We start from the raw sequence: 23,483 nt of genomic DNA on the forward strand, positions 1-23,483 counted from the left end.
TGGAGGGAGTCTGGGAGGAGCAGTGTATGTAGTGGGAAGTTGGGGGACAGTGTGAATGTTGGTGGGGGTCTGGGAGGGGCAGTGTATGCTGTGGGAAGTTGGGAGGCAGTTTGAATGTTGGTGGGAGTCTGGGAGGGGCAGTGTATGTTGTGGGAAGTTGGGGGGCAGTGTGAATGTGGGTGGGAGTCTGGGAGGAGCAGTGTATGTTGTGGGAAGTTGGGGGGGCAGTGTGAATGTTAGTGGGAGTCTGGGAGGGGCAGTGTATGTTGTGGGAAGTTGGGGGGCAGGGTGAATGTTGGTGGGAGTCTGGGAGGGGCAGTGTATGTTGTGGGAAGTTGGGAGGCAGTGTGAATGTTGGTGGGAGTCTGGGAGGAGCAGTGTATGTTGTGGGAAGTTGGGGGGGCAGTGTGAATGTTGGTGGGAGTCTGGGAGGGGCAGTGTATGTTGTGGGAAGTTGGGGGGCAGTGTGATTGTTGGTGGGAGTTCTGGGAGGGGGATTGTATGCTGTGGGAAGTTGTGGGGCAGTGTGAATGTTGGTGGGAGTCTGGGAGGGGCAGTGCGTTTTGTGGGAAGTTACGAGCAGTGTGAATGTTGTCAGGAAGTAAAGGATCTAGAAAGTGTTGCTAGAATAAAATTGTGTTGGATTCAAAAAACAAAAAGGAGCTGCACCATGATCTGCTACCAAAAATGGTGGTATACGAGTAACCACTTTCCAGTTTAGATGTAAATGCATATAAGAACAATATTTTAATATTTTACTGTGAATATACTTTTTGTCATATATTGAAAAATCCAGTGGTACTGGTGGACTGAAATCTAGTATGGGGAGCCCCAGCATTGAAATTGGACATTCACCTATTCACTTCCCCACATTTTACAGGAGCACATACTAACATTGGAGGCAGTGGATCATATTGGAAGGGACTGGACACAGCTCCCTATCTGCAGAGAATGGTACTAGAAGCACCACACGCTGGGGCTGATGTGCAGCGCGGCTGGGGTGGGAAGCGATGGCAGGTCTCCCGACAGGGGAAAAGATATATAGGGGCCGATTTATCAATAAATATTTGTGGCTTACAAAAACACCTGTTTTCGGGGGGTAATTGCAAATATTTAGTATTCCCTGAATGTATAACAGAGGGACCGCAGCAGATATCTCTGATACCTGCTGCGATCCCTCCAGTCCTGCCAGTAGCTGCAACCCCCATAGGTTTCTATGGGGGATGAGATGCTGCCATATTTACCACCTCCGGAATGCAAAGCATTTCGGAGATTGGCCCCTGAAGATGGTGGTAGCCTGCTGTAGCCTGTGGTCTATACAATCCATAATTAGCCAGAATGGGCGCAGTGTATGCATGGAATTTAGACCGTGCATGTGCTGGAGTCCTGGCACAAGAGTAAAGAGACCGCGGAAGAGGTCACTTGACTCCCAGCACATTGCAGGGATGAGCTCCCTTTAGTGCCCCTGTCCCCCCACTCTGACAAGTGGCCATTAAGTTGTGGTGCAGCTGGAGGAGAGGGGGAGAGAAAGAGAGCCGGGCAGCTGACTTACCTGTGGAAACGGAGCAACAGTCGCTGGTGACGCTGGATCAGGGGAGATTGCTGAGAGGAGTGCTAGCCCTTGAATTGTTGTGACTGAGGAGCAGAGCAGCATCCATCTATAGCGGAGATAGGTCCTTCTGACTATTCTACACCCCTTCACCCTGCTTTCCAGTGCAGTCAAGCAGTGGTAGTCCTAAGTGGATCAGCTTCTGACTGAGGATGCTGACCCATGGGATCAAGAAGGGAGCAGCTGTGAGTGTTATACATCTATTAGATCTGTGTGTTGGGACGCACCCAGGATTTTGTTCACGCTCCCATCCAGGGTGTGACCCGGTTGAGACCCTTTACAGACAGTACAGGTCGGGTCGTTGACTTAATCTGCATCACATGACTAGCTGGTTCTTGGAGATTATCTCATCTCCCAAGGGCTGGCTCTTCCTATGCAGTGAGCGGGACCCGGGTCGCATCGACCGGGGTTACCCGTTCACACTGCATCATAAGCATGGTTGAACACGCATTCGAACCTTCTCAAGACCAGGGTTGAAATGCCGGGCCAATGTTATTCGATGTTCCCGATGTATACACTGGACTACAATGTATTACGGATGTCCGAAAGCGGTAGTGGATGTCTCTATGCTGGCTTTGCGATTGCAGGCATTAGCATATTTTCGCAGCAGAACTGCATGCGTAATCGCAGCTGCGATCTCAATACCAATCCGTAGTGGATCAGGCCAATAGTTCACCATCACCCATTTCAGCAATAATATTCAGCACAGTGGGCCTGATTCACTACCTATCACTATTGCGATCAAAGCTGCGATTATGCACGCAAGTCTGCTGCGAAAATATGCTAATAAATGTAATTGCAAAGCCGCCGCACTGCCAGCATAGAGACACCCGCTATCTCACATCCATAATACTTTGCAGTCCTGGGTATACATCGGGAACATAGAGTAACATCGGCCCCTCACGCACATTTACAACAGATGTGACCTCACTCAGAAATTGCTCGCCGCACGCAGTGATTACTCAAGCTACGTATGACATTGCAGTGGCTAATTTATGCACACCCATGCAACGGCGTTCAAACGGACAGGCACGCCTGCATTTCTCCAACCACTCTTTCACCACCCCCAAATGCTGACGTCCTGTCCCTTGATCTGTGATAGCTTTGTGTCTGTGTAGGTGATCGTAGTGTGATAGCATTGCCAAGTCACGCACGCGCACTGCGGTGCATACACATGCACTGTCCATCCCATCGGCCGATCTGCAAACACGGTTGCAATTGTGATCCATGCTGAATCATGCCCAGTGTTAACTGAAAGGTATGCAGTCGGAGCTGAAGAGCAGCTAATATAACTCTGCCAATGGTGGATAATTAATCATCAATCTGAATAATTATAAGGGCAGATTGGTCCCTAGAACTATATTATTGGCTCCCTGCACAGCACTCTAAATATTATATTTGAACTAGTGAATTTGTGTTTTGATATTTAATTGCTTATGCTATCTAGCGATAATTCTTCGAGGAAGTCCTAAGGAGAGGAGTTTCTGAGAAACAAAGATAAATACCTTCTTTATACCTATACATTTTTGTGCGATTTGCTAAAGTCAAAACCAACCAAAAATCCAATTTTAGAATAGTTTAGAACGGGTTGGGTATGAAATACAGCACTTGGGATATCGGCCGACAGCGGCATCCCGATGCTAACAATCCCGACGTGAAACTGTAACCCTGCCCTGTTCACCCGCTAACCCTCCTTTCCTGCCCCGCACCCTAACCCTCCCGTTTAGTGCCTACATCTAACCTTCCCCCCCTTAGTGTCTAACCCTAACCTTCCCCCAGTGGTGCTTAACCCTCACACCCCTCTGTCCACAGCCTAACCCTAACTCACCCCATGGTGCCTAAACCTAACCCCCCCACGGCCCCAACAGCTAACCTACCCCGCTATACTTACGATCGGGATGCCGGCTGTCGGGATTCCGATGCCAGGATTTCGACAGCCGGCATCTCGGCTGTAGGTTTATTAACTACATCCCGTTCAGAACATCGGACCAACAATCAATATTTTTATATAGACGACTATAGAAGCCGAAGATTTACTACCGGTCAGCTTGTAAAATGTCCAAAAACTGTAAAAAAAAAGAAAAAAATTACTGTAAACTGGCACAAACAATAGACCTGTCTGAGGAAGGCAAGTTTGGGAGAAGTAATAATTCTTTGTGGTCTGCGCTTTAGAAATGTTGTTGTAGATCTGTGTGGTAAGGTATTATAACAGGATAAATGTAGTACAGCTGTATTGTAGAAAATTATAGTAGGTACAACAAACCCTGACAGTGAATACCAATGGGTAATTACCTGAAATAATAAATGTGGAAGCCTGGTATGTAGGAAAGAAACAAATGCCAGAGGTAGTGTGCGAAAACCCTTTTATTTTAAGTCACAGTGCTTACCAAAACGGAGGGGGAGGGGGGAAACAAAATATAATAATAAATAGAATAAAAATTAAATTGTCATTCAGGGGGAAGGGAAAATAATGGTGGAAATGGAGTAAAGAAGAGTAGGTGCTTATTTATTGATGTGGGGAGTAGCAGTATTGTGGTAATTGGGTAAGGCTGTCCAAGTGTAAATGGTTCTGGGGGAATGTATAGGGAGATGGGAGAGTTAGTGGGAGACTGACCAGAGGTGGGCGTGCCTCACCCCCGGTACTGGCGTCCCCATAGTGCTTGCCGGGTTGGCCGCGAACTCCGGTACCGCGATCCTATGAGGTCACGTGGACCTTGGGGTACCAGGGCATCTGTGTGCTCCACTTGAAGAATTCAAAATTAGAGACCACATAACATGCAATTGTGAAGGACCGTGGACAACAGTATGTAGGTAGGACTACAAGGTACTTAAAAACACGATTATCAGAACACATCAGAAATATCCGTCAAGGCCTTGTCCAGCCATTTCAAAACCAACCATAAAACTGATCCCAATACATTAGCTTTTATGAAAAAGGTAACTCTCTTTCAAGTGAGATGGTACCGGTCTATCTAGCTTTTACGGCGAAAGGGAGATATAGGGACTTTAGATCTCTACCTCCACCTTTTTATTCATTGTTTATTTTATTTTTAAACTTATTTTATAAGAATATGGAAAACAGGAGTGGAGGAGGGAATTGTGAAGGTGAAGGTATGGATTGCTTGAGACCATTCATTCTCCATGTAGTTATTTTATTTATATTTTATTACAAAAGTTACATCTTCACTCATGAGTGCGACATCACTTAGTCCTCATTAGTCATCTGCACTGGTGGAGTCGAAGTAATTTTTTTTTTTAATTCCGCTCATCACTGTGGAAGATAAGTGTGACTCATGCAATCTTTAGGTATACGCGGAGAATGAGCCCCACCTAGGGATTGATGAGGTGCATTTTCAGAGCACGTTTGAAGCAATGCAGCCTGGTAGACAGTCTCATAGGGGGGGGGGGGGGGGAGTTCCAGAGAAGGGGAGCAACAGTGGGAGGAGATCATCAACGCAGAGGTAAGGCAACGGTCAGAGGAAGAGCGGTGGGGGCAAGAAAGAGTGTGGCTTGACATGAGTAAATTAATGTTATACTGTAAATACCTTTTGTCTGAATTAGGTTAGTGCAACAGAAACATAATCATGTTTTGCATTAGAGGTTTATATTTCATTTTTGTTGTTATTATGCCAACAGGCTTTGGACACGTACTGCCGAATTGAGAGTGGATTTTCAGGCATAAGAGATGTGTACACTATGACTCCCAACCATGATAATATTCAACAAAGCTTTTTCATGTCAGAAACATTAAAGTAAGTATAATCCATAACATAGAAAATACATTAAAATAGAATATAGATAATGTCATAAGAGCGCTAATCAGCAACAATATACTTAAGCTGAAAGGTAGTCCTTAAATTGCTTGTCACTTTTTTTTCGGAGGATCCTCTTCAAACATTCAGTATATAAAACGAAAAAGAGGACAAAGAAAAAAACATGTGTAGAATAGGTTTCTGAAGAATTGTGCACAGTAAAATTCTTTGCAGAGATGATTACTACAAGGAATTAGTAGTATAATTTCCAGTAAGATAGTGGAATAACGTACCACACTCACTTCTAATTAGTGTGGAATGAAACCTCTAGCAGTTTCTTTTCAACACAAACTCTCAGAGATAGTGTATATAACACATCAGGGATACACAAGAAACGTACCCTACTCATATAAAACAGAGAGGGGTGACTCATAAAAAGGTATCTTTATCAGGATGATCACGTACCAAAACTTACTTCAAACGCATACGGTTGAAAACACATCAAGGTTTCTTTAGATCGATTAATCCCAAAAAAAAAATTCCAAAAGCTGTCCAATGAACACTCTATAATCTTTAATGAATCCGTGTAAAATAACACCATTAAAACACCCAGGTCAGAGGCCTTTTTGTGCATCAATTTGGAGAACATTTGGACTGTGGACATTACATCTTTATTAAGGCATCAGGTGTGTTTCTTGGAGACTATTCCGGAGTGTCTCTAAGTTAGCATACCTGTTTAACAACTATACCTGGATATTTTGTGATTTTCCCCATCCCTGAAGTTTTTCAGCCAAAAGTTATTAATACTTTTAATGGTGTAATTTATGTATACCTACCCTTCTGGCAATGCGATCCGGCAGTCCTGTCTGGCAGTCCTGATTTCGGCTACGATCCAGGGTGGGGAGGCGAATGCAGAAGACAGGGAGGTAAGCAACTTCCCTGCCCGCTTTGTGACGGTGTTCAGATTCCGCTATCCTGAGATGGTGAATCTCAACATATAGGAGAAGCGGAAAGCTGAGCTTTTCCTACTAAAGTATGGTGATGCGATTGAGCCACGGAGCAGGGGTGCCGCTGGAGAAGTAATTAACAATTTCACGCTAACCCGCCCTGTGAATTGCATCAAGCAGAGAAAAGCAGTTTACAGCAAAACAGGACTTTTATCTGCTTTATGAAAGAATAGCTCTGGCCCACTCCAAAATAACATACGGCCCATATATCCTGTGGTGTTTTTAAAGTATTAAACTATATTCCTTTGATCACACTTTGTTATATGTACAGTATATGAGGGAAATGTATTGGAGTGCGAATTGATGAATTTATTAAGGTCACAATTGCTGGAAAATCATGATTTTCAACTATTTTACTGCCACAATGTATAAGGGGCACATATTAGTATTTTAAATTATAAAAACTGAACACATATCAATTTATTTATGTAGAAACTAGAGGAGATACACCCATGTGTAGCTAAAAATGTTAAAAATATTTGTGAGATGATTTTTAATGGAAAAATATAACAATTCATTTTAATAATTATACAATTAATGTATTTTTCCTCTATATTTTATCTGCAGATACCTCTACCTGCTGTTTTCAGAAGATGACCTGCTGTCGTTAGAAGACTGGGTTTTTAATACTGAAGCACATCCACTACCAATAACTCGTCTAAAATCAATTTGAAGCACAAAACCAATTCATACCTATTCAGTGTTTTTATCTGTAATTGAAATTTTCATATGAAAGAAATTCTATTTTATGAGCTGTTTGAGATACCAATAACTACATAAAATACAATATAAAAATCTGTTGCTTGTTAAATTTAGCACTAAAAGAAATGGTGGCCTTTGGCAGAAAATTCTGCTCTTATTTACATTTTCAAACTTTTTTTCAAACATAGAAAAAAGAACAAAGTAGAGAATAAACCTAAATATATCAAAGTTTGTGAAATGTCTGGGATTCTCTTACAGTGCTATGTACCCGTCTACCTACTTGTTCTTTGTGGAACAGATTTCGTAAAACCTCTACAGTGATTTAGTCCCATTTGGTCATGTTCGATTAGTCATGACACTCCCTACCATCAATTAAAATCTGCTCATTTTCAACTTTTAGATAATTTTTTATTGATTGTCCTCCTAAAGCTTTTACTAAATATGACATTTAAGGGCAAAGCCAGATGTAGGTTTTAGAACCCAGCAATTTCCTGACCAGAGAACCAGGGTTCTGAAGCGGGATGTCGTTTATAGACCGGCGGACTAAATGGCGCCAGTCTATATCCCAACAGCAGAAACCCGGCAAGGGACTTAAGATAGGTATCAAAATACAAACGCCTATCTTAATCCCAATGCCAGCATGCTGAGGGACGTCGTACCAATCGAGGTTAGTCTGGCCGTCCTTAGCACTTAGCCGCGGGGGAGGGGGTTAAGTTTAGGGACCCCCGGGGGGACTTAGGGTTAGGCACCCCCCAGGAAGGGTTAGGCTAGGGGAAGGGGGGTTAGGGTTAGGCTCCACTGGGGAGAAGGGTAGGGTTTGGGGACTTACCTGCTTCGTCGGGATTCTCCTCCGTCAGGCATCAGCACCTGCATTTCATCCCGGTGGCTATTGAGCCGCCAGGATTTCATACCGAACCCTCTGAAGCAATGCCAGGCTCAGTCCATGTAATAGTAACGTGCAATATTGTTTCAGGTCACTGTGGTTTTCTTATCTGAGAATTATTGTGTTCTAAGACATCCATCTGACCTTCATGAGTGATCGAAATCTATCTTACATCTGAGAAATGTTTTCATTTGTTATTTTGGGATATGAAGATATGTGTTGTAGACTTGTAGTATGAAATGAGCGGACATCATGCTTAGAGACTTCTATTCTTCTACTTGCCAGCCTGAATCATTTGATAAAGGAGCAATTGCAATGTTGTCTGACTCTACTTTTCTAATCCTGTATTTCATCTTGACATATATGTGCCTGGTCTTATCCTCCCATATTGTTACTTTGTGTAAGCATGGCAGATTTCTGCAATTTCTTTCCAAGCTATTTTATTGAGTATACTCTGTTTACTGATATTTTTTTTTTTTTTTACTTGTTTAAAGGAGTTTCACAAAAATGAATGAACAAAGGGAATCTAAAATGAAAATGTGACATCCATTGAAATGCCTGTATAGGTTGAATAAAAAAAGAATTACTTCTATCACAATTTAACTTGTTTCCTCCTGGTATAGTTCTGTAAGAGCCTTGTTTCTTCCCATATCTCATGATAACAAAGTGGATGGTTGTTTCCACTGGACTAAGGGTCTGATTCAGAGTTGTACGATATGCAGGGCCGGATTAAGGGAGGGGCGACAGGGGTGGTCGTCCTGGGGCCCCCACACATAGAGGGTCGATGTGACCCTGCTGAGAACAGATGTCCAGCGACACCTGTTCCCGGGTTGAGGCTCAGCAGCAGCAGCGACTGTCGTACTGAATTCAGCAACAGTCAGTGCTGCAGCATCAGCTTTGTTCTAGGGAGGAGAAGGGCCAACCGGATCCACACAATTCCCCCTGACACACCGATTCCCCCCTACAGTGACATCGGGGCAGAGCCAACACGACAAGCTCCTCCTCCATATACCCACAACTCGTGCCATTATATTGTGGGGGACGGGGACTAATGAATCGTGGTGCCCGGCTCCTGTTGCAACCAGGACAGGTCCTGCAGCAGCTGCTGCATCAAGTGAAGATATGTTTGTGTACTGTATCAGTAGGCGTGTGTGTGTGTGTGTGTGTGTATGTATGTATGTGATCTGTATGTATACGTGTCATGGTGTATATGTGTTTGTGTTAATGTGTATATATTTGTTGGAATGAGTATGTAATGCCGGCTGTTGTGATGCCTCCTGTCAGAATACCGACAGCGGCATCCTGATGGTTTGTATCCCGACTGGTTGGGTAAGTATACTTACCCTTCCCCCAACCCTCCCTTCTTGTAGCCTAACCCTCCTCACCCCGCACTCTAACCTGTTAGTGCCTAGACTTAACCCCCCCCCCTTAGTGTCTAACCCCCCCCAGTGGTGCCTAACCCTAACCCCCCCCCCCCCAAAACCTAACCCCGCTGCGCTCCCTAAACCCAACCCTCTCCTCCCCCCATGGCTAACGCTAAGGGCGCCCCAGACTTACCTCGTTCGGGCTCGCGTCTTTCGACGTTCTGGCATCGGGATTAAGATAGGCGGCGGTATTTCTATGCCTATCTAAAGTCCCTTATCGGGACTTCCTATATAATGTATATTTATATTTAGCCCCCCCCCCAAAATAAAAATCCTGCGTTTGTCCCTGTCTTCATGTGGCTGGGGGGGGGGTTAGGCTCCGTGTGGGTCTTTCAGGGAGGGGTAGGTTCTGTGTGGCTTGGAGGGGGCCCCCACAAACCTTAATCCGGCTCTGATGATATGCTGTGTACATATATGATAATGCTGGAAGCGTTTGCAGGAAAAAGATGCCTCCAGCCAGCATCTTAGATACGATGCAGCACGGGCTTACTCAGACTGGCCCCCAGAACTGTCCAGCAGGGGCCAGGAAGCATGCATCCCTGACCTCGGCACTCCTCAATTTTGTGGAACGGCCTCCTTCTCTGCCCATTCCCCGACCACGAACTGACACAGCCTATCAATCAGGCTGCGGCATCCAGGATCAAAGTGGCATCGCTTCTCAGACGCACTGCGACCATGGCGCATGCGCAGACCACATACCATCCGACTTGTACGCAAACCATGCGGTTTGCATACAAGTCTAAATGTGACCATACAAGACTCATAATTCAAGAACAAAATTAGGCAATTTTCTTACAAGCATTATAAGGGAGGGTATCGTGTTAAAAGAAAAAGGATATGCGTATTCTCCATTATAGATTCCCTTTACTTACAAATCTATTCAAACAGAACAAATGATTATCATTGTTTGAAGTTAATGGTACAATGATGGGAGAGTACTCTTTGCTGTCTTGCTAATCATTTTGCATGTTCTGTGTGTTTGGGCATGGCTGGAACTTTGATAGTTTGCAATGTAAGTAATCCCAGTATTTTACAGTGTCAGTGTACTTCCCTCTGCATGTTAGTGTCCTACTTTTTATAGGATTCTTGCTCTATGTGGGCAGAGCCACGCAGATGACATTGTCATGGAAACACACTTGCATCACATTGCACTGGATAAGACACATATAGACTGCAAATACATGGCATCTAAAAAAAACTTTAATTTTTACTTAATTCACTGGGGCGAACAAAGAACAGGCTGAGATAAAAATAGAAATAATTGATAAAATTATCAGTAATGATAAAAAGATATATGAGAAAATGTGCAGAGAGCTGCCAATTTCTACTGACAATATTTATATTATGGGAATTTGATTGAGAAAAATTAAATGTTCAGGAATCTAGAGAAAGTATTTTCAGAACTGGGAATAATTTATCTTATGTATAGTTTGGTATTGCCAGTAAGAAGTCATATTTTCATGGATTGCTATATTCTTTTCTACTGCCAGGAATAGATATTCTCATTTCCACCCCACCCCCCATATGATTGAAAAATGCCTCCGCTGCAAAAAAAATATTAGGAACACTCAAGCAACCCCTATCCTGCAAGGCAAAGATTTTATTTATTTACCATACTCACTGTCTAGAATGACCATAAAAATACTCATTTGTGGTGTTCTGGATAGGGATCAGTCATCATCAGGGGCATTACTATAGTGGGAAGGTTGGCAGCTCATAGTTGTCAAACAGAAGTGTGATGCATGGCTATGCCCCCCTTCATGTGTACACCTTAGTGTTTCTTCTCCTCCCTCCCAAATGTTGGAATGTATAATGTGATTTGCAGGCATTGTGAACTGGGGGCATTGTAATGTGGCATAATATGGACTAGGTGACTTAATGTGAACTATCATGGCAGTATTATGGGGAATAAAATGAACTAGGGGACAATGGGGCATAAAAAGAGCTAGGACATTATTATGGGACATAAATGAACAACCACTGCCTAGAGAGGTTTCTCTTTAGAAGCATTGGAGATGGCTTTTGGGCCAACAATTTTTTTAGTTACACCCCTTGGTCATCATGACTTGTTGCTGTGAATGGAGTGGAGCTGAAATGCAGTGATGCTATGTGTATGCAGTATTGAAAATAAAATACATTAACCAGTGTGACATTGTCATTTGTGAGACATCCTTGCTTATAAACTGTTGGGAATTGTACTAGATTAACAATTGACTTAATTTGAAGAATAAAAAAATATATATTCTTGGGCAAAGTTGTACTAGGATAGAAAAGTTTACTGCGACTGACAATATCTGTGTGACCCTGTCCTTAAAGTGAATCTTGTTTTCTGCTTTAAAAAAAACATACATTTTCTAAGAAATATGGCTATTTACAAAATAAAGGCACACAGAGGTTTCTGACTATTCTAACTCAATAATGCAATTAATTTTAAATATTGTTTTGGATACAATGTTTTTATTGACTTTTTTGTTTTTGACATACTGTTGCCCTTTTACCTGAATTATGTCACAGGAGATTTATTTATCATTTGTCTGCTGGATTTGCTGATTTTTAAAGAGACTGAGTATTGACTTGAATTTTACAATCATCATGTGCAAATTTAATTATGTGCCATGTATGATAACTGTCCTTTAAATGTATATTCATTCTATGCAGAATTACAATTTTGTTTTAATTTGTTGGTATATGTAATTTATTTCATTAATAAATTGAACATTGTAATGTATTGTGATAAATATAAATTTTATTGAGATGTGGATTATTAACCATTGGCGTTCTTTATTACCAATGCTGAATTTGACATGGTAGAAAAAAAAAATGAAGATGCATTTTAGTAAATTTATTGTGACAATTTTCTCTTTTACTTGCTTAGATCAAAAATTATTGATTGTTGATGCTAAGCAAGAATCGGAATGATTCATCGATTGTATGCATTGTTTAATAAAAGAATATATGATATTTAGGGGCAACTGTAATGCAATGAGATTTGTTAAAGTCACAATTTTTTTCACTTTTTTTTTGGTGAGTCAAGAGGAACTGGATGTATTAAAAACACACTCGCAGAAAAAAAATATTTTTGAAGGTAACATAACACAACTCACCATCCTGATTTTTTCTATTTAAAAAATACAGATCTCTAAACAACTCAACCTGTGGTTATAAATACGCAGGTTGACCTGATGAAAACAGTTGCCAAATCAGAAGCGATTGTAGTAGCCAAGACAGCAATCTTAAACAAATAATTGATTCCTGCACAGGACTTGTTCAATTAATTAGCAGCTAGTCAGAAAATACTAAGGCCAACAATAAAGGGTCAATTACACAATTAATTTAAATTAAAGTATTGTGGGTGTTGGCGGTGCTCCCCAGAGAACACACTTTATGGGGCATATTTGTTTGTGAATTTTTAAAAAACTAGCACCACAGGGTTTTTCCCACAGTTGCAAGGTTTTTGCTATTCAATTGGTTGTGAGAATTTAATGCGGGTTAATTTCAATAGGAAATTAGCGCAGCTTTTTTTCGCATGTCAAGAGCAGGTGCAAAGTCAGGCTTGCTTCAGAACCCCATGAATGCCCTCTAATGACTAATTAGGCAATTGGAAGTTAATGCATACCTGCGTTAATGAAAAAAATAGTTGCAATGGTCGTGATGGCTGTGGTAATTTTTACCCAAAAAATGCATACCTAATTGGATATGCCCCTATGAATTTCAAAGAATTAGTTAAAACATTCATTTTATTTGTATGTATTAAAAATTAATTTATTAGAGCAGTGTGTCCATTAATTACATATTACAGAGACAGAAACAAAGAATGTCTCTGCTTCCTAAAAAAAATATGTAAGTTGACACTAAAGTCCCTTATGAAAAAAATAAGGGGAATTTTAGATTTCCCTTATATAATTTGATGAAATAAATCTTTACCTCTATTATAAGAAATATCAATACAGTAGTCTGATATGGGCAAAAATATGTATTACATCTCCTGGATAATATCTCAGGAGATAAACATGAGACTTGAAAAAGACATATGAATAATGATATAATATAATGATATCATGAATAATGATGAATAATGACTCGTACAAATAATGATCTGAGCAATAGTATCATTTTGTCAGTTAGTAAATTACTCATTGTCATTAAAGTTATTCACTGATAGTAACAATCCAAAATATTGTATTTGAGTCAAACAAGCATCAGAGTAATATAATGCTGCAACACTTTATGCTCTGATAATATATATTTTGCCTCCTAAGTTACATTTCCTCCATGCAAACAGGTCCCAAATGGCCCTATGCTGGCTAGTCCCTGTAGTTCTCCAACTTCACCCTTCTCACTTCTATTGCACTCTGGGCCTGATTCAGAGCCGGACGCTATTTGCGAACTATCGTTCAGAAAGAGGCCGGCTATTTAAATTGAGCGCTCGCTCTTTGCGGTCTGTTGACGCCTCTATGTCTGCTCGCTATTTTGTAAAGACGCCCCCTGGCCGTTCGCATCATACGTCATCTCCGCTATTTATTAGATTAATCGAGTACATCGAAAGGTGTCTGAACTGCTCGTAGTGCTTGTGGTAGGTTTTACTTCCCGCAATCACTGCGAGCAATTCAGGCTAAAAGACAACCAAGTGACGTGGTCGATGACGCTGCTTTGTTAAGTATGCACACCCATTAAACGCCCGTTTTGACAGTTTGGCACGCCTGCGTTCGGATTTCCACTCCCCGTTTTCATGCACCTTCACCTGTTACCGCCCACAAACGCCTCAATCTGTCACTCAAAGTAGTAGGCACTCGCTGTTTTGCGAGCGCTCGATTTCCGACCGCACTGACTGGTTTAAGCAAGCACATTACGACCCATACGCATGCGCAGTTGTGCGAACATCGCTCAGAGCGAACGAGTGGCCGCTTACGAGCGGCTCTGAATCAGGCCCTCTGCCTCTCTTTGTCTCTCCTAAGACAATGAAGTGTCTTACACCCAGTCTGCCTCTCTCTGCTCCCTGAAGGTCAGCAATATACAAATGGTTACCCACGTATCTGCCTCTTTGCACCCCTCCTTGTTCACATGGCAGTGAGGTATACAGACTTTCCCAATGAAGCTCTGACACTCTCAATAGTGTACTCTCAGCTGCAGCTCACCTTTCTCCCTAGGGATGGCTCCTATAGTCACACTGCTCCTGTGACCCCCACTTTAATGGCTGCTGGGGGTTTTCATGCATAGTGAACTCCTCTTTCCCTCAGCAATACATCTGTAGCTCTTTCCCTCTCTTGTGTATTGCATGATGGAGTCCTTACTGGACAGCTGACACTGCAGACTTCTAAATGCAGATTCCCTCATCCCCCAAGTCTTTCTCTAGGTCTCTCTTCAGACCTCTCTTTAGGTCTCTCTGAAGACCACTTTACTGGTCTATCTCTCCTCAGGTGTTACATGGTCATCGTGGAAGCCTCCATGGCCCCACCTTCCTCCCATGCCGAGGGTGCACAGGAGCTTCCTGTCTGTTCTCCATCTATAAAGGCCGGTTCGGACAACATATCGTTTAGTGTGTACCCGGCATAAGATAGCACAACTAACAGTGGAAGTATCTGTTATTTATTCATGGTCCATAGGGTCCACAGGAATTACCATGGGGTATGAAGTTGGAGCAATCCAATGCACCAAACCACACAAGCTTTGCAGCTCCCAGCATGTACTGGTCCTTCTCCCTATATACCCTGCCCTTAGCCACAGGCATTCAGTTTTTTTGTATGGTGCGCGGCAAAACTAGTTGCACGTGTTATAACAGCGGTACTACCTAGGCAGTCCAAGGCTTTTATATTTTACAATTTACCTAGTTTGAAACTTAAGAGTTTAGCAGTACCTGGTGCGCATGATGACGCAGTATAGCGACTCCTACCTCCACTGACGGCAAAACACCAGTAATGCTATACGCCCTGATGTTCTCGTGAGGCCTCAGCATGGCTTAGCTAGCAGCTTTTGCTGAGGTCTGGACTGCAGTCGGATCACGGAGATGTCAGGTAAGCGATTCCTCTCGGGGAACCGTGCGTCGCAGTCCTGGCTTCCAGTGTAGAGATGCATCGGTTGCGGGTGAAGGCCTCGTGTAACGTGTCCTCGCTAAGGCAGCCGGGGCCATATCGTCTGTTGCCGGGGACGGGTGGTAAGACGCACTAGAGCGCACTAGTCAACGTTTTGCTACTGTGAGGTCAGCGTTCCCGGCCGTCAAACTCGCAGGCTATGGGAGATAGGCGCTCCCCCGGCCACTCCTCCCCACAAGACGCGAACTTCCGGGTACGGATTCCCACGTCTGGTTCACTATATCTGACCACCTCGTGTAAGGAGACGCTCTTAGTTAGTGTTTGTGTGCAGCACTGCTGTAGCTGTTGGTCTCAGAGGTTTGGTCTGTCTCTCTGTATACCTCTCCCCTGGGTCTGGTATATACTACATCCTACCACAACCCCCTCGGGGCTGGTCAGTTGATAGAGAGTCAATTTGCAATAGCAATTGTGCATATTTATGCATTTGTATGTGACTGTATGCTAGCTGCTGTATTTGTATTGCCTGTTTTTTCAAACTCAGTTATACGAGCTCTGAGAGGTGTGTGGGGAGTTTCATTGATAAAGAGTCACATTACATTGTTCACCTTATACCATTTACACATATGTCATATCAAAAGGTAAAGGTGAGAAAGATGTACCGCCAGTGCTGAAGACATGCAAGTCCTGTGCGGCAGGCTTGTCGGAGCAGGATGTTATACAACATGGATTGTGTAGTAACTGTTGTAAACAGACACCTGGGCCATCAGGTACACCTGCACCAACACTAGAGCCACCCTGGGTGGCCATATTGCCTCAGGTTTTGTCATACTTAGTAGACAAGGCTGCAGAAGCACGGGCTCCTGCTGCTGCGGTATTACCTCATGCTATGGGGTGTTCGCAGCACGTGTATCCTTCTATGTATGTGCCCCCCATGAATTCCTGTTGGGTTAATTCTACTGCTCACTTTAGTCAGAGTATGCCACCGTCTATAGCCTCTCAGAGGTAGATAGACCTGTTGCGGTAAAGCAGGGGCATAAGACAGGTTCTCGTCAGTCGTTGCCTCTAGAGTCTGACTTGGCCTCCTCAGCAGACTCTGATACTCAGAGTTCTGGATGTTACTCAGTGGAAGAAGACCATCAGTCCTTTGTGGATGTCCCCTCTCTGGTGAGAGTTGTCCTCAGTATAGAGGGAGGAGGTTTCACTGATATCTAAGACTCCGGTCTTTAGACGTCAGAAGGTGGCTAAGGATTATTTTCCTCAGTCTGAGCAACTGACGAATCTCATGTCTAATGCATAAGGCACTCCTAGTAAGCATTTCCATGCTACAAGGAGTATAACCTCTCAATACCCATTTGCACTTGATGAGTGTAACAAATGGGAAGTTCCCCCAACGGTAGATGCTCATGTCATACGATTGATCAGGAACACTACGTTACCCATTCCGGCAGATTCCTCTTTGAAAGAGGTTACGGATATAAAACTTGACAATTATTTAAAAACAATGTGTTTTTTTTTATCTGGAGCTATTACCAGACCAGCTATGGCTGTAGCCTGGGTAGCCAAAGCTATGGAGGAATGGATAAAGTCTCTGGAGGATTCTATGCCTGATGCAACCAGAGAACAGCAATCTCTTCTCAGTCAAATGCGAGAAGCAGCTGTGTATATGGGGGAACCGGTTATTGACGCAGGTATTTTGGCTTATAGGGTCTGAACAAACTCAAGGCCTGATTCAGAGCCGAATGCTCTGACCAGAGCGCTCGCTCTGACCAGAGCGCTCGCTCTGAATCAGGGCCCTCCTCCCTCAACTTGGAGCGGCCTCATGGACGCTCGCATAGCTGTGGGTTACCACCCACAGCTATAGCGAGCGTCCATGATGATGGTCGCGATGGTCAAGACCATCGCGACCATCTGGCTTGCGACGGAGACCCTGCGGTAGGGTCTCGCTGCCGCAAGCCCTGGAGTGATTTTGGCTCTATCAGAGCCAAAATCACTCCCACGACATCACTAGTGATGTCAGTGGGGCCGGCTTCAGACGGTAGGCGTTCCCATGGGAACGCCTCCATCTGGTAGCCACGCCCACCAAAGGGGGCATGCTGTCAATCAACATCGACAGCACGCCCCCTTTGGTGCGAGACTCGGCGCGACGGAGAGCCCGTCGCTATCCGGGTCTCGCGCATGAGCACGACGGAGCTCCCTACGTCATGCGCAGTGGGGCAACATCGACCCACTTGCGAGCGTGTCTGAATGACCCCCTCAGTTGCAGCCCGAAGATCTCTTTGGCTAAAGATCTGGAAGGCAGATGCAGGGTCCAAGAAGGTTCTTGAATCCTTGCCTTTTGCGGGGAAAGTACTGTTTGGACCAGAGCTGAATCACATAATGACTTCCTTGGCAACACCGAAAACAGCTGAATTGCCATCCATGGCTACATTTAAATTTAGGCAGTCGTCATCTCGGTCCTTTCGCCCACAGAGTGGAGCAAAGAAACAGTCTTCCTTCAGACATGGTTATTCTTAAAGGAAACCGCAGGCCAAGAAATCTAGGTTCAACCAGATGCCCTGCTTCCAAGCCAGATGGTAAGCATGCTGTCTGATGGGGTGGGCCTCAGCCTGGTCAGGGTGGGAGACCGACTTCTACAGTTCACCCAGGCCTGGCATCAGATGACCACAGATGCTTGGGTGCGAGAGCTTGTCTCTCATGGTTATTCCATTACTTTCCTGAGGCAGCCCCCTCAGAGGTTTGTTGGTACAACCCTTCCTGCAAACCCGTTCCTAGCCTCAGCCTACCGGGAGTCTATTGGGGTCCTCCTGGAATCAGGAGTCATATTCCCTGTTCCTGTGATGCAACAGGGAAAGGGTTGTTAATCAAATTTATTTTTGATTCAAAAACCCAATGGGTCATATCGCCCTATTCTGTATCTGAAGTCTCAACAGATTCATCAAGGTGCCCAAATTCCGTATGGAAACCCTACGGTCAATTATGCTGGCGATGGAGCCCGGGGACTTCATGATCTCCTTGGACATACAAGATGCATATATGCATGTTCCGATTGCAGGACCCCACCAAAGCTTTCTCAGATTGGCGGTAGATCAGCAACAATACCAATTTCAGGCTCTACCCTTCGGTTTAGCCACAGCCCCTCGGGTATTTACCAAAATCATGGCAGTCATGACGGCTCATCTCACACGACAAGGAGTCAGGATACTGCCATATCTAGATGACCACCTGATATTGGCACAATCTCAGGAGATGTTACCATGTCATCTGCGGATGACCATTGTCTGCTTACAAGAGCATGGCTGGGTAATCAATTGGAAAAAGTATTTTCTTTCTCCAACTCAGTAGATGGCGCACTTGGGGCGCTGCTGGACTCTCTGGGACAGAGGATTCTTCTACCAGAGGACAAGATTGTGGGACTACAGTCTCGTGTGCACAATCTACTTTGCAAGCAAACAGTGTCAGTTCACTTGGCTATGCAGGTGCTGGGCTCCATGGTAGCCCTTGAGAAGTTATCCAGGAGAGGTAATACATATTTTCACCCATATAAGACTAATCTATTGATATTCCTCATCATAGAGGTGCACAATTATTTTAACAATTTATATGTTGGAAGTATAAAATTCCCTGGTGTCCACATTGAAGGTTCCTACCATTAAAGGTTACTGCATGCAACTCCCTCACGCAGTAGTACAGTACACAGAACTCTACTAGACACTCACAGATGGAGACCACACCCACAAAGGTGGGGAGTGGCTGCCTTGCCCACTTATAAACATACAGAAAGTGGGTGGAGCTGCTGACTAACACCTGGCTAAATGAATGATGATTAGCATACAGTAAGTATTATAAATAAAAAATATATTTTTTTCATAAATTATATAGCATTTCCAATCCTAAAAGTTTATGATATAACGTGGTATATAAGAAGGCTATGATTCACTAATAAATCAGTCATATCCTTTTTCCACCTAAAACCCTTGTCACAGCAGCTAGAGACCTGTTTACACTGCAGGCTGTACCCAGGTTATTGCTGGGGCTTCTCCTCTGCCGGTCCCTGGAAAAGACACCATCTCCAAACACCGGTGAGCCAACTCTCCACAGGGTGTGAACGGGACCCTTGTAGGATGACCTGGTTCACCCATTCACACTGCAGGGTTCCCATGTTAAACCCTACTCACTACCCGGGTTGAATTGCAGGGTCACTGCACTCGGGAATCCAACCCTGGCCCCTTTTACACTGTTCTGCGACCTGGGATGACACAGCAATAATCCAGGTTATTTGGCCAGTGTAAAAGGGGTATCAGTGAGGAGAGACGGAGGAAGGTACTGGAGCCAGCTGGGCCAGTGACAGCAGATGCCCTGTAGCAGCACTTAAAGGCGGCTTGGGCCCTGTAACAGCCCAATACTCTGCACCTACTGTCTGAGATCTGCTGCAAAATTGGGCAGGTGTGTATACTTTTATATTTTTCATGTTGAATCTGCGTCCAGGTTTCCAGTAGGATTGTATATACAACAGGGCTGTAACTAGGGTGGTGCGGCATGTGCCACGGCACAGGGTACCGCATGGCAAAGGGTGCAGTTCAGGCCTGTCAATTTAATTATTGTGTATTATCACTGCAGCCATTTGGATTCACAATGCATTTTGCAGTGACTCCTGGATAACAGTGGTACAACAGGATTGGTACCCCTTCATCATCATCAAATCAGATATGTCATGGCCCTTACCCATGAGGCCATGCACATTTTTGGGTGCGTGTCTTATGTCCCTATTTGAGGAAATATAGCAAGGGGGGGCGACAATGCTCATTTTGGCCCAGGGCTCCAAAAAGTCTATGGCTCTAGTCAACAATCTGGTCTGGAGCTGGATTCTGAGAAGTATGTGTGTACCTATCTTACGTCATGCACCGTCATATCAGATAAATAATTTGCTTTATCTATTGTTTGTAAATTAAAAATTGCAGATATAAAGTAAGGAAGTATCTGAAGGGGTTAAGGGTAACAGGTCAAAACTTGTTAAATTGTCCTTACCTGAAGATGTGATTCAGATTCTTTTTCTGAAGATATTGCTGTTGAGGACCTTTTTGGAAGATGAAATCCAAAGTCCATATCAGTAGTCGTTATCCAAAGTCGCATAAAGGAGGAACTTCTCAGAGAGTATCAGTGTAGGACAAAATGTCACCACAAAATGGCTGCCAGTAGCTGGGCATCCCTTATATAGGGCTGTGACCTGCATTGTGACATCACAAAGCATGCAGGCAGCAGCTAGTGATGGTTGTAGCTCTGAGCCCAGATGCCCTGCAGCAGCACTCTTGTGAGAATAGAAGAGCCGGGGCTCAGGACAAGGGCAAACTAATGATTTTCTATAAGGGGTTCTCCCCATTTTTTATTTCAAAGTAAGTGTGGCCAATTCATGAAGAGGGCATAATCAGCACTAAACCAACTATAATATACGTCATACAAAATATAGTGTATGTAATAATTCTGACATATACAGGACCAGCAATCACAGTATACCATTATATACAAGTTCTGGAATCTGGGGGAGCAGCAAAAGAACCATGCACTGCCCTGGACATATATGTACATATTGGTCTCCTTATGCACTGGATAGTGGATTATATACAGTATTAATAATTGACCCTGTAGAAGTTCTATATCAGTGCACTCCCAACAGTGCATGTTTTCCACATCTCCTAGTTGTTGCACAAGTGTATTCATTACCGGCTCACAGGTGATGCTATTTATTTAATTCGTCATTTATATTGTGGTCATCATGGTGTGGGCTGAGGAGAGGGGTTTCTAGGCAACCGGAATACCCCCCCGCCCGTGTTTGCCTATGCAGGAGATGGCAGTGTAACTCAGTGAGGGGAGAGGGCCAGGACCCAGAGGCGCTTTGGGCCTCATAGCAACCTCACTCTCTGCATCTGCTACAGCTGCACCCTTGAATGAAAACCATCGGCTGGTGGGCCTATGGCTACCATCGATGGTGGGAAACTATTTGATTCTTCACCATCGATTGTAACACCATCGGGCGTTCAGTGATGACCATCAATGGTTTATAGCCATCGACGGTCCATGGCCATCCCTACACCTAGAGATGCCTGGGCCAATGCTAAGTAGGATTGACCTCATCCTTCTATCCCTGGCCAGTGGATACCAGGATTAAAAAAAAAACTGTGTGCCTCCTTATAAAAAAAACTACAATAAGCTGCCCCTTATTAACATAGAATGGAAATTGGTGCCCTCTTTCTGCTTAAAAGTCTTATCTGGAGCCACCACTTACTACAACCCCACACACCACAATTGTGTGTAGGGTTGTAGTAAGTGTGGAAGTAGTGGTGCGTTTAAAAATGTTGACAGCATGGAGAAGGTGCCCACTATGAATTTCTGAGTCCCATGCAGGGATGACATCCATAAGATCCAAAATTATGATACATAGGGCTCTAAATATTAACATAATTTTTACTAAAATAATGTGAAAAAGGGTGTTTTCACACCCTTTTCACATTATTTTAGTATCACCTACAGTTACTAAAGGGCAATTGGAGTAGAATTCATAAAATTCTACTCCAACCCCTAAGTATCACTTATTTTTAGTTTGCAGATCGCATTTCCCATAATTGTAATGGGAAATGTGATCTGACCAAAGTTACTAAAAATAAAATATGAAAAATACATGGGAAAGCCCTGTGATAATAACGCCACCTGGAGGTGGCGTTATCCAGAGTCTCCCCCGGTTACCGGACTCCTGCTCCACTCTAACATGCAGAGCAGAGCCCGGAGCCGGCCCCAGTGATCAGTTGTGTGGTCTAAATAGACCACACACTGATACGCTGAAAAAAGAAAAATTAACTTGCCTGAGTCCAGGGACCGGAGTTCGGGGCTCCGGTGATGTTCTCCTTCCGGTCAGCTGGTCTCCCATGCTGCACTGGGACCCGGGCGTCGCCTGACAGGATCCCAGTGCAGTATGGGATGTCAGCTGACCGGAGCGACAGAGGACATCACCGGAGGCCCGATAACTGCAGGTAAGTGTAATTAAGTGGTGGGGGGCGGGGCTTGGCAACGGGGGGAGGGGTAGCAGCGGCGGCCGGCCAGCGCATGTGCAGGGCACTTGTCCCTGTATTTTTTGCGAAAATATTGTGATAAGGCTGCGGAGGGGATTCGCAGGGACAGAGCTTTCTCGCAAACTCTGTCCCTGCAAGGGATTTTTAGTAAATCCCTGTGATATTGCCTGAATTCGCAATGCGAATTCTGGCCCTGATTCAGAGCCGGACGCTCTGACAGAGCGCTCGCTCTGAATCAGGGCCGTCCCTCTTACTTTTTGGAGCGGCCTCCTGGCCGCTCGCATAGCTGTGGGTGATCACCCAGAGCTATAGCGAGCGGCCAAAATGATGGTCGCGATGGTCAAGACCATTGCGACCATCGGGCTTGCGACGAGACCCTTGTGGTAGGTTCTCGTCTGCCGCAAGCCCTGGAGTGCTTTTGGCTCTATCAGAGCCAAAAGCACTTCCACTGACATCACTAGTGATGTCAGTGGGGCCAGCCCCAGACGGTAGGCGTTCCCATGGGAGCGCCTCCGTCTGGGCAGTCACGCCCCCAGCACGCCCACCAAAGGGGGCGTGCTGTCAATCACCATCGACAGCACGCCCCCTTTGGTGTGAGACCCATAACGACGGCTTGGCTGCCTCCGTCGTGCGCATGCGCACTTGGGCAACATCGACCCGCTTGTGAGTGCTCAGTGCTCGCGAGCGGGTCTGAATCAGGCCCTCAGTCAGTAATATCACACTACAATCTGCATTACAAATGCGGATTGTAGTAAATAGAGCCCTAAGAGGTAAATTTATTAAGATGGGAGTTCTATTAACAAGTGATATTGCACATAGCAACCAATCAGATTCCAGGTATTATCTTCTAGAAGGTGCTAGATAAATGAGAAGTAGAATCTGATTGGTTGCTATGGGCAACATCACTTCTTAAATAGAACTCCCATCTTAGGGGTAAATTTACTAAGTCTGCAAAATTATGGATTTACATTAGTAGTAAAGTGTCTAATTCAGTGATTTCCAACCATTTTCAACTC

The 23,483-nt window shown here is 44.3% G+C and overlaps 1 protein-coding gene and 1 long non-coding RNA gene across 2 annotated transcripts in view; one reads left to right on the forward strand and one right to left on the reverse strand.

Annotated features, from left to right (window-relative positions):
• Positions 1-7,765, forward strand: part of MAN1C1 (mannosidase alpha class 1C member 1) — a 155,996-nt gene extending 148,231 nt beyond the window's left edge. Inside the window, exons 12-13 of the mRNA XM_088460584.1 lie at positions 5,246-5,361; positions 6,936-7,765. Of these exons, the coding sequence (XP_088316710.1) occupies positions 5,246-5,361; positions 6,936-7,041 (222 nt within the window). The 3' untranslated portion in view covers positions 7,042-7,765. The remainder of the gene's footprint in view (positions 1-5,245; positions 5,362-6,935) is intronic.
• The window catches only part of LOC148542985 (uncharacterized), a 127,209-nt gene that overhangs the window by 88,214 nt on the left and 15,512 nt on the right, over positions 1-23,483 (reverse strand). The window lies entirely within an intron of this gene.

The sequence above is a fragment of the Taudactylus pleione genome, unplaced genomic scaffold, assembly GCF_031769625.1.
Source record: "Taudactylus pleione unplaced genomic scaffold, aTauple2 ptg000007l, whole genome shotgun sequence".
Taxonomy (NCBI): domain Eukaryota; kingdom Metazoa; phylum Chordata; class Amphibia; order Anura; family Myobatrachidae; genus Taudactylus; species Taudactylus pleione.